Here is a 12,590-nt window from a genome sequence, read left to right on the forward strand (position 1 = left end):
CACCTTAGATCTTTCATGGCAATCGGACGCTGCATGCATGATTTCAAGCATTGTGTTCCAAAAATGTGTTTTGCTAAAGTCTACCTGCTGGTGGCTGCTATAACAGGACAATGTTAAAAAGGTAGCATTTGTTCCTTGACCTAGTGGGAATATGTGTGGCAAATGTCACGGTAATCGCAAGCTGCGTTGATGATTTGAGGCATTTTGTTCAAAAACGGAGCAATCCTGCAAACTTTGGAAGCTAATATTAGCCAATCAGGATGGAATGTGAAATATCAGACGGATCGGACTTGATCACATGACTATAGAGATACTGTGTACCGATTTGCATGATTTTTGGATAAAATCTCAAGGAGTAATATCCAAAAATGTGTTTTACATAAGTCGGCCCAAAGGTGGCGCTATAAAAGGCTGATGTGAAAAATGCAGGGCAAAGGTTTATCCTTAGCCTCTAGGGAGTGCGCTTACAAAGTTTGAAACTGATCGGTGGAGTTATAGGTAAAACCACAAATCGGGCTGTTATAGCACCACCATGAGGCTGATAAAAAAAAAATTAAGTGGCATTTCTTAGTGGGAACGTGTGTGCGCGATTTCATGATAATTGCACTTTGCGTTTGTGATTTGAGGCATTTTGTTCAAAACGGCTCAATCCCACAAACTTTGGAAGCCAATCTTAGCCAATCAGGATGTAATATGCAAAATCGGACAGATCCGTGTCGATCACATGACTGTCGAGATATTGCCTACCGATTTGTAGGATTTTTGGACAAAATCTGTAAGAGTAGTGCACAGAAATGTGTTTAGCAAACATCGGCCACTAGTTGGCGCTAGAAAAGGCCCATTTGAAAAATTTAGGGCAGAGGTTCTAGATTGGCATCCAGGGAATGTGTGTGCTCACTTTGGCAGCGACCGGGCCAACGGCGACTGAGATTTGGCGCTCACAAACTGCGAGGACGCACGGACGCACGGACGGACGCACGGACGGACACACGGACGGAGGGGAAAACATACTCTCCCTCAGCCTTCGGCTGGTGGAGACAATAAATAAATAATGGTATTTACAGTAAAAAAAAAAAAAAAAAGGGGGTCAGGGGGAGCATAGTCTCGCGTGGCCAGACTGTTGCCTCCGCAATTTGCAAATGCTCCCAGCATACAGAGATTGTGGAATAGTTGTCTGGCTACGCGAGACTAGGGGGAGCATAACTAGCTTGTTATACCGTAATAACGCTTTTTGGAACAAATTATAACAATCTGCTTTTGTAGTTTTGGATCGGGAGGGAGTAACTTAGTGCAGTACTACTAATCCCAGGATCCTCTCCGATAGGACCATATGATTTGTGGGCCGGTGTTGCCAGGGGGAAGGTGGCGCCAGGGACCTGTTGTTGGTGGTTGGGAAGAAATGACAGCTGAGGCAATCGGATTTCATCACGGCAGCAGAGCCCATAATAACAACAAGAGATAACGGAGACAACGCTGTTCGGATCAGGCAGGCAGCACCACGGACTGGGTGTGTTGTTGTTGTGTGGAGCGTTGATCTGTGACTGTGTCAGCAGCAGCACTACTGTCTGTCTGCTGGAGCCGGGGTGTAGCATGAGAGCTATTATAGTGTGGTGCTTTTCATCGTGGTGATTCCCAAGCCTTCTATTTCAACCAGGGCTAAACTGAGCTGAGCCCCGCTGAGCTGCAGCTGAGCCGTTAGTGAGTGTGTGAGTGTTTGTGCATGTGTTATGCGTGTGCCACTGCTGCACGTCTCCTCCCCACCTGTCAAAGTTAGCCTGCCAGCCAGGCTAATTTTGATGTAGAGGCTGGGTGGCTAAAAAACACACATATATAAAGCTAATCACAAGACGTGATATTTGTGGGCGAGGTGCAAAAACGGCCTGCATGCAAGCCTCATCAGTGACACTTCATCCGTTAGCTTTTAGTGCGAACTATCACAGCCCGTAACATCAGATAACAGTTGGCTAATTAGCCTGCCTATATTAGCTTAGCTGCTGCTAAAGTCAGTGGCACTGGCGTTGCTAGCCAAGCTGGCTAATTGACCCAGATTTAAGTGTGGGGGAATTATACAGGATCCACGTTTGTTGTTGTTGTTTTTGTTGAGCGTTGTTTGCATTAAGGTCTGCATGGTTGGACTTCTTGGACAGGGGTCAGGCATGTTTGGAGGGTGTGTGTGACTGAGTGACATGACATGCAGAGGTGCAATGTGACATCATCATACTGACCCAAATACTGTCCCAGACCTGGCTGATTTTTTAGGGTGAACACATTTTGTCAAATTCTCAGTTGTTCCTCACATTGTCTTTCCATAGTTATGAAGTGCTTACTACTATAGTCTATCAAGCCAGTCCACTGGGAGAGACAACTCATCCAGTCCTCAAATGCCTGTAATTACACCCTCTAAAAGTTCTGCACAGGAACCTGTCACTAATTTGATGTACACTAGAAAAGGGGTCTTCAACATTTTCAGGCCAAGGTAGCTGAGAGAGATGAAGCAGGGATCTACATATTGTATAAATGTGTGATGCAGATTTTCATCGATTTCATAGATAGATTCATAGACTTGTTTGACAGCACTGTCATCAGTCTATGTTGGATTCGTGTTTTTAGTTAACTTGCACCTTTTACTCTGTACTTGGTCTGCTCTATTTTACCTCAACCTTTTTGCAGAAAATAGCCGATCTACAAGCTCTGCGAGGCGTTGAGAGCTTGTAGATCTGCTATTTTTGGCCAAAGTTCAGGGTTCAAGTTGTTAATTTAAAAGAATGATCCTATCACAAAGATTTGGCGGCCCCCCTGTAGTAACTCTGAGGACCCCGTAGTAGGGCTGTCACGATTATGTCATTTTACATGACGATTAATTGTCACTCAAATAATTGCGATTAACGATTTAATTGTGTTTTTGTCGTTGACAATTACATTCCTGTTTGGCTTGTAGGCTTTGAAGTTGCACATGGCAAATATGACGCTTAACCTAAATATACCAAGAAATGACTGACATATTTTACAACTTTATACTTGAAAAACTACATTGATAGATCCAACGCGTTGTAAGCTTGTAGATCGGCTATTTCCACTATTTTTGAAAATGTTTGAAAATATGTTTTTTTTTTTACATTTTTTAACAACAACGATTATGACGATTATGACAAAATAATTGCGAATATGTCAAATAATTGTGATTAGGTAATAATTGTGATATCCCTACCCCATAGGGGTCCCGGTCTCCCGGACCCCCTGTTGAAGACCCCTGTTGTAGACTAATTTGATGTACAGTAGAACTTATTCTTACGCTGCTGCAAAGGTGAAACATAGGTGGGGTGGAAGCAGGAGCCCGGAACATCCGCTTTATTCCCGGCTTTCCAGCACTTCCGATGTACAGGCTGTTAGGAGAATGTGGTTGGAGCCAACTGTCTGTCTGTCTCTGGAGACTAAGTGCTCGCAGTGATGTCTGGGACATCAAGCTGTTCATCTGTAAAAGTGAATTACATTATCCAGGAGATACTGTCATTTAATGGCATTCTGGGCCTCCCGAGGTGCCCCACAAAGCCTCTGGAAGCACAAATAACTACACAAAGCAAGAGTATTACATAACGCTGCAAAAATGGCTCGAGGAAGAGCAGATCAAATTAAATGCAAACAAGTAGTACACCCACGAGAGTCAAAATGAAGTTGGCGTTTAGTTAATAGTGTGCTAAAAAAATCTAGAGCAAATGTGTTATTACTTTAAAGGAGTAGTTCACCCCCAAAATGACTTTTTTTCTATTGATTACTCATGCCATGGAGAGTTGGAGACTTGAGTTCAATAATACTTTTTTGTATTTGTCGCATTCCTAAGACAATATTTGGATTACTGTAAAGGATTACAGTAAATGTATCCCATTGATTCCGGATGGAGACCCAATGCATGGCCCTGGATGGGGAAACCATCAGGGTACCTTGAATATAGGGTTACTATAATAACCCTATAAACATTTCTTTCTTAGGAATGCGACAAAAAACAAAAACACATTATTGAACTCAAGTCTCCATGGCGTGAATAATCAATAGAAATTTTGGGGGTGAACTACTCCTTTAACCTCTTTCTCCCTGTTTGGGGCATGTCATTATAGCTGGAAATGTCCTCAATTGCAGATCTACATGCACATGTCACACTGTGACTGCATCAGGTGAGCTTGTCAAGTCGTTGATATTTCTGTGTGCTTTTGTGGTGGCCGTGAAGCCATGGCATTCATGCATTGCGACGCATTGTGAGCTTGTAGATCTGCTATTTCCACTATTTTTGAAAATGTTTGAATGTTATGCAAATTGTTCAACAAGTAAACGATTATGATGACGATTATGAAAAAAATAATTGCGATTATGTCAAACAATTGCGATTAGACGATTATGTAATAAATGTGACAGGGGCCTATCTGTGTGTTAACGTCTGCTCTGCTGCGCTCCATGCAGGGTCGTCGCGAGGAGCGATGGAGTCCCTGATGAGCGCGGTGGCACCGCGCTCCCCAGCCGTGGCCAAGAAGCCGTCGGAGGTGGACTTCCGCTCGGGGGCCACCCTGGAGCAGCTGTCGGCCCACGTGTCGGAGCTGGTGGTCCTGGAGCAGGGCGAGTTCGGAGACCAGACCGCTCTGGAGGTCCACACGGCCAAGGACTTCATATTCAACATGCTAGGTATGATGACTTCATGATGTTGGGAAAAAGGGGGTGTGATTAGGGCAGTCACAATTATTATTACATAATCGTCTAAATCGCCATTATTTGACATAATCGTGATTATTTTGTCATAATCGTCATAATCGTTTACGTGTTGAAAAATGTTCATATTTTCAAACATTTTCAAAAATAGTGGAAATAGCAGATCTACAAGCTCACAACGCATTGTGAGCTTGTAGATCGGCTATTTCCACTATCAATGTTCTTTAAGTATAACGTTGTCAAATATGTCCGTAATTTCTTTGTATGTTTAGGTTGTGTGTCATATCTACCATGTGCAACTTCAAAGCCTACAAGCCAAACAGAAATGTAATTGTCAACAACAAAAACACAATTAAATCGTTAATCGCAATTATTTGAGTGACAATTAATCGTCACGTAAAATGTCATAATCGTGACAGCCCTAGGTGTGATGTACAGTGAATGGGCTTGGTGTCGGTGACTGTGTAGTGTCGCGTAGCCAGACAACTATTCCACAGTCTCCGAATGCTATATAGAGTCTGGAACGGCAGCTCCCGAACGGCGAGTATCGGAAGTAGCCACTGCTGCACTGAACTGTTGTCCCACTGGAAACATAACAGAAGCACACTCGCACAGGCAGTCATTCGAGCGGCATATTCTTGTTATGGGTGTATAGTTTAAGAAAACATTTGAAAACATCATGGAAGTAACACCAACAACACCAGAGAAAGACGAAATGACGCTCCAAAAAATATTGAAAGGAGACACGCTTCCAGTAGGACTTGTTATTGCTACTGCACCAAGGGAGCGGTTGCATCACATCCGCTTTATCTCGCACTCATTGTCTCCACCAGCCGAAGGCTGAGGGAGAGTATGTTTTCCCCTCCGTCCGTCCGTCCGTGCGTGCGTCCGTCTGTCCGTCCGTGCGTCCTCGCAGTTTGTGAGCACCTAATCTCAGTCGCCGTTGGCCCGGACGCTGCCAAAGTGAGCACACACACTCCCTGGATGCCAATCTAGAACCTCTGCCCTAAATTTTTCAAATGGGCCTTTTCTAGCGCCACCTAGTGGCCGATGTTCGCAAAACACATTTTGGTGCACTAGTCTTACAGATTTTGGCCAAAAATCCTACAAATCGGTAGGCAGTATCTCCACAGTCATGTGATCGACACGGATCTGTCCGATTTTGCATATTCCATCCTGATTGGCTAAGATTGGCTTCCAAAGTTTGTAGGATTGAGCCGTTTGGAACAAAATGCCTCAAATCCCAAACGCAAAGTGCAATCATCATGAAATCGCGCACACACGTTCCCACTAGGTCGAAGAAGAAATGCCACTTAAAATTTTTGAAATCAGCCTCATGGTGGCGCTATAACAGGCCGATTTGTGGTTTTACCTATAACTCCACCGATCAATTTCAAACTTTGCAAGCGCACTCCCTAGAAGCTAACGATAAACCTTTGCCCTGCATTTTTCACATAAGCCTTTTATAGCGCCACCTTTGGGCCGACTTATGTAAAACACATTTTTGGATATTACTCCTTGAGATTTTATCCAAAAATCACGCAAATCGGTACACAGTATCTCTATAGTCATGTGATCAAGTCCGATCCGTCTGATATTTCATATGCCATCCTGATTGGCTAATATTAGCTTCCAAAGTTTGCAGGATTGCACCACCAGGACGCACAGCCTGGTGGAGACCTGTGCTCGGAAGAGCACTGCTTCTAGTTGTTTCTGTTTCCGTGCCCCAGACTGTATGCCGGGAGCATTTGCAAATCACGGAGGCAACAGTCTGGCCACGCCAGACTAGTTACTGTGTAGCAGAGACTCGAAGAGACATAATAGCCCTCTTTCCACTGATATGGCCCAACACCACACCACTCCACACCGCCCACTTAGGTTTTCCACTACAAGGACCAGGGTAGAGTGGTGTAAAATGTTACTAAACGTGGTACCAAAAAGTATCTAATCTAGTGTAGGTCTGAGCTAGGCCAACCAGGGCCAAACACTTCATAATGACTGATCACTCACTGTCTATTCATTTAGACCACCAGGATATAGTTGTAATACAAGATAATTGATTCTATTGTGTTATAACCACTATTATAATCTATTAATCTGTTAATTATAGTTATCATAGTAATACATTAATACTTTATAGTGTATTATAATCACAGTTATAATCCATTATAGTGTATTATAATTAGGATAGTTGTAATACAAATTTATATTGTATTATAATCACAGTTAAAAGGGTCAATTTGTTTCTTACCGATAGGGGTACTTGTTTTGTGTAATGGAAAATGTAGATATTTTTATGTGGTGTGGTGTGGTCTAGTGTCTTGCAGTGTGGTGCGGATGCTGACAGAACCCTCGCTAAAAACCCCAGGGCAAAAATCCACTCGTCCGAGACAGTTTGCCCTCCAGGCCCCCAAGCTGTGGAATAAACTCCCTGTCGCACTTAGAACAACGGACTCACTCGCTAGCTTTCGCCGTGGACTGAAGACTCACCTTTTCAGACTCTACCAAAACCTTTAGCACTACTGGAAAATCAATGTCCATACATGAAGCTAGTTAGCATTTGTTTTTTTTTAGGTTTTTTAGAAACCTTTTTTTATTATTTTATTTTTCTAGATAGATAGAGATTATATTGTTTTTCTAGATAGATATTCATTTGCATTTGTTATATTGCTGTTGATGTACTGACATTTAATCTAGTTTATTATTGTGATATTTTATCTGCTTATTGTAAGTCGCTTTGGATTAAAAGCGTCTGCTAAATGCCTAAACTGTAAACCGTAAACAAACTGTGGTGCTAAACCTGCAGTCGAAAAGGGGCTTTAGTGACCACTTTACTGAGATTCAAAGTACACGCATACAGAATGGGATGCAAAGTCTGTAGTACCTCACATGCAGTACAAGCCACCAGCCTAAGATGGGCAACGTCCAACATTGCCAGCTACATTCCTGCTGACTGAGTCCCTGTTGAAGTGTTGCTTCAAAGCCACACTGCCTTTACTTAAATAGCGCAGGGCTAACCGATATAATTAGTTTTACTTCCCTTTTACAGAATAGAGCAGGAATTGTGGGATGATAGAGATGGGGAGTGGAAATCTGTAAACAAAAAACGTTCTTGACGTTTCACTGCGTCATCGGAGCGCTGCGAAATGTTGAAGCCAGCTCATCTTTTTGTTGTTGTGAGTCAGGCATTGATTGAATACTTTATTAGCAGTTTGAGAACAAAAGCAGTAAAGCACAGGAAAGTACAGTTCAATACGAGGCCTGCTAAGATGATTTTAAACCCAAGAAAGCAAGAAAGTTTGGAGCTTCATGTCGCTGTCGCATGTCGTTAAAATTACTTTTAACATGTTGTTTTGGCACTGCTACTGTGAATATGGCATTCGACAACCATATAGAAATGTACAGTACTTTCCCTATTCAGTTGTATGCACTTTGGAGCCGCAAGCCATGGTCGCACACACTGCCTTCCAGCATATAACAATAGAGTTGTTATTGAAAAGAATGAATAGCCTCTGCAAGTAATGTAACAAACGGAGGTGCGTGTTCAATTTGAGTATGGCACCAAGCCTTGACATTACAGAAACAGGATTGTTTGTGGAGATAACAGTGGATGGAGTTAAGAACACAACCCAACGTCAGTCTGTTGCTACATTTAAGACTTTAAGTGTGTGTGTGTGTGTGTGTGTGTGTGTGTGTGTGTGTGTGTGTGTGTGTGTGTGTGTGTGTGTGTGTGTGTGTGTGTGTGTGTGTGTGTGTGTGTGTGTGTGTGTGTGTGTGTGTGTGTGTGTGTGTGTGTGTACGTGCATGCATGCATGAAACTGATTATTGCTTCCCTGGATAAATGAATGCCAACATAATTAAACATTGTCTTCAATAGTGAAAATAGCACATCTACAAGAGCATCTAGAATGAGCTTGAAGAGGTCGCATGTATACACGCAGCCTCATGGTGGCGCTAGAAGAGGGGCATGTGAGAAATCAGGGGCAATGGTTGTTGTTTGCCGGCCAAGGAGTGTGTGTGCAAAGTTTGGCATGGATAGGGGCAACGGTGCCGGAGATAAGAGTAGGGCCTGACTGACTGACGGACTGACTGACAGACAGTCGGTGGAGGTTTCCATAGTAACTTGCGACCTGAGGGTTGCAATTACTTTAGTGCTGTAGTGCAGACTTCTTGTACTATTATAGTTTACAGTCGCGTGTAGCCAAATATCCCACATCCAAACTGATATGTTTATCAATTTGCCGTTATTAATGAAATGAGCTAAAGCAAAAATATGAAACTCACAGTCACACAGTCCAAAGTAATTAAGATGATTTACTTTTGATGGTCATTTTTTCAGTAGGAGGCAGTAATAAATGAAGTGTGTGTGTTTGTCCAATAGGTGGCAGTGGCACTCTCTCCCCTTCCAGCTTTCCCCTGTCAATGCTTTCCTCATATCTGTCTGTCTGTAACAAGGCCACTGGCGACAAAGGGTCATTTGGCCACCGTCCTGATGAATTCCAGGGGTCTTTTCTTTTCAGCTGCCCTCTCGTCGATCTCTTTTACTTGGTTCCTGTCATCTCCCCGCTGTGCTTTTGGCTCTCCCATCAGCATTTCCTTTCCTTAGCCTGCTGCTCTCCCGACGGTGGGGCTCTCCTCCATTCGTCTGTGCCAGAAAGCCTCAGTACATCTAAAAGTCCCCTCTCCATTTCAACATATCATCCCCGGGATAATAGCAGCGGAGCGGTACAGCCCCCTTAACCCCCTATTGTTTGATGCAAAAAATATCACAAGGGACGCTTTTTTTTTTGTTGCTAATCTAATCAAATATTGGATTAGCTGCCAGCCCGCCCCTGTGGATCTCTGTGTGTCTCCTTCTTGTCTTCTCACGCTCCTCATCTTCTCTGGCAGCTAAAATAGTGTAACAGCGTGAATCAACCCTCTTCTGGAAATGGTGAACATCCTGTGGAAAAATAGGGATACCGATAGCTTGTAGTTCTGCCATTTTCAGCAAAGACATTTGTTGTAGTGAGGAGAAAGGATTGGGCCAGGTACAGAACCCCTGGGGACCCCGGTCGACGAAGTATACAGGGTTTAAGTCAGGGGTCTTCAACAGGGGGTCCTCAGAGTTACTACAGGGGGTCCTCCAAATCTTTGTGTTATAGAAAGTTTCTTTCTCCTTTTTTATATTAACTACTTGAACCCTAGTGTCCATATTCTGAGAACCAAAAATAGCAGATCTACAAGCTCACAACGCCTTGCAACGCGAGGAGTTGTGAGCTTGTAGATCGGCTATTTGTGGCAAAGAGCTTTGGTGTAGAGGGGAAAAAGGGCAGACTAAGTACAGAGTGAAAGAAGGTCAAGTTTATTAAGTATTGATGGTTCAAGTGGTTAAATATCTGAAAACACATATTGGCATGAATCCAAAATACACTGACGATTGGAATCTATGATAAGGTTGTGGGGGTCCCTGCTTCATCTCTCCCTCAACTAAGGGGTCCTTGGCCTGAAAACGTTGAAGACCCCTGGTTTAAGTTGTTAAAAAAACGGGTAGGCTGCCTCGCCTAGCGAGATAAACAAATATCACACGAAATACAAAAATTGCATCACTTTCCCTCTCTCCATACCTATTGTGGACAGTATCGTGCAGCTCCTTCAGCTATATTCTTATCTATCCTAAACTGATTTCAGATATTGGCTCTCACAGTGTGCGGTCCCCGTCATGTTTTTTCGCTGCTTGTTTGCAACCCCGGTTCAAGACAAAGGGAAGTTTTCCAGTTGTTGTTTCTTCCCCGGGGCTGCCGCGGCTTGCTGGAGCGATCACAGAAGGGGTTGTCTGGTATTTTTGTGTCCCCTTGTTCCGGTACCTCCCACTGGGACGTCTCAGCCTCTTGTTTTGCGAAATGAAAAACTAAAAAACTCCAAAACAAACAATCCGAAAAAAAACAACAACTTGTGTGTTAGCTCTCCAACGGAGCGGAGCGGGAGACGCCTTGTGTTTGTGATTGGAGGCTATAGAGTGTGCAGAGTGGAGTACTGTACGCCGTGGTGGCTGTGTATGCAGCAGCAGCAGCGGCGGCGTAGCGTTCAAGGACGCAAGGCACCACTGGGACCAAGCAAATCACGTCCACAGCTCCCCGCAAACAAAGGCACAGCCTGCCTCATCGTGCATATTGTATGCGTACTTTGTGAGTGAGCGACAAATAAATGCTCTTGAATATACGTACAGTAGGTGTGCTTGTGTGGGTGTGACGCCACTGCTCTCTCTCACACACACACACACACACACACACACACACACACACACACACACACACACACACACACACACACACACACACACACCAGTTTGTTACATTACTTGCAGAGGCTTTTATAAAGTTTGGGCTGCGATAGGATCCCCACCGGGCTTTGCACTCTGAGGGGAGGAGAGGTAAAGAGATTAAAAGCACACTCTCTCTCACCCGCAGAGTGCAGCACCTTCCCCAGCTATACAGATCCAAGAAGCAACTGTTATTTACACTGTGTGCTCGGTGAGTAAACAGTGTACGGCTCTGCCCGCAGGGAAGTGTGGTCGGGGGAACCGTATACTCTGCTGTATACTGAAACTGTATCTATAGACGTGTAGGACTTGTACATAAAGCAATGATGAAGGCAGAAGTATCTGGAGACGGATACAGAACGAAATACACTCATTGAAATGATGTGCCAAGCCCACACACATACTGTACAGTAGTACGCCAATGCTAGTACTTTGTGAGATCTCTGTGAAAGCGTCAGGTAAGAAAAGGACGCTTTTTATTTTGAAATGCCAGGCACACAGCCCAGTTCCTCAGATAGAGCTATCAGAACTATGGCCGTGCCAGAAACAGAATACAGATTTGTTACACGCTGGCCCAAGCTTCAACCCCACTCTGGAAGGCTTGCGTGCCGTTTTCCACATCTCCGCGAGTGCATCAGTTCTACTTCAGCGACCCCCTGTCCGACCCTTCTCCTTACATTACATCAGCATTGGATTGTAACGCGGGCGGCTGGGGGCCAATCTCCAGGGAGGGCTAAGCGCCGGGCGTACGAGTCAAGAGTTCACCTTGAGATGAGACGGGAAGAAAAACAAAAAATCCAGATGAATAACGGCAGCAAAACAAACGCCCGCCTCGTCTCTCTCGCCTGTCTGCGCGTGCATGTGTGTTGTTATGGCACCCTGGGTGTTTGTTTATATGCATCCTTGGCGCTTTGGTGTTCTGTCTGCCTGCCAGCCGAGGTCGCTACCTTCCCGTTTGGCTGACCTTCTTCAAAATAACGCCCCGGTTAGAAAGAAAATCGACTCGAAAATCGACTCATGCTCACAGCGACTCAAAAAGTATGAGTCGAAAAATCGAAAAAAGTTTATTTTTATTTTTATTTTTTTTATTATTTTTTTCCCCAAAAGTTTTTCCCCCAAAAATGTTTTAATCGCTTGTTCGCTATAAGCGTCAATGTTTTCCAAATGTGAGAGGACCGGTGTGTGTGTGTGTGTCTGTGTCGGGGACGAGTGAATGTCTGTGTTGCATGCATGGATCGCAGATTCGCATGCATGCGGCGCTGGTCAGGTCCGCGGACTACTGGTTGAGAAACACTAGCTGGTCTGTTCGTGTGCCGCATCATAGCAGTGCGCGCTGACTGGATGTGTTGTTTACCTCCTGCCTTTGCATGCATGCTTGACACGAAAGCTCGCTTATTTAATGGCAACGTCGCCTCGTGTGCAGTGATTTTGTCAAGATTGACAATAAAACACAACACAAAATAAATACACTACTCGCGTCTCGCCGTTAATGCGACACACCCGTGAACACGGTCGGGAAGGGAGTGCGAGCCAGCGAGGCAGACCAAACAAAGCTCCACATTTGATAGCCTGAGCGCTCCCACAACGGAACGGT

The 12,590-nt window shown here is 44.3% G+C and overlaps 1 protein-coding gene across 2 annotated transcripts in view; it reads left to right on the forward strand.

The window, feature by feature from the left end:
- The first annotated feature begins 1,386 nt into the window (after positions 1-1,386).
- tmem102 (transmembrane protein 102) overlaps positions 1,387-12,590 on the forward strand; it is a 44,751-nt gene continuing 33,547 nt past the window's right edge. The window contains exons 1-2 of one of the 2 annotated variants that reach the window (XM_080741947.1): positions 1,387-1,507; positions 4,453-4,671. In XM_080741947.1, coding sequence (XP_080598073.1) covers positions 4,470-4,671 — 202 coding nt within the window. In that variant the 5' untranslated portion in view covers positions 1,387-1,507; positions 4,453-4,469. Of the gene's footprint in view, positions 1,699-4,452; positions 4,672-12,590 lie in introns of both variants that reach the window. The other variant, XM_080741948.1, reaches the window with a different exon arrangement.

This window comes from Nannobrachium achirus (genome assembly GCF_963921795.1).
Source record: "Nannobrachium achirus genome assembly, chromosome: 14".
Classification (NCBI taxonomy): Eukaryota; Metazoa; Chordata; class Actinopteri; order Myctophiformes; family Myctophidae; genus Nannobrachium; species Nannobrachium achirus.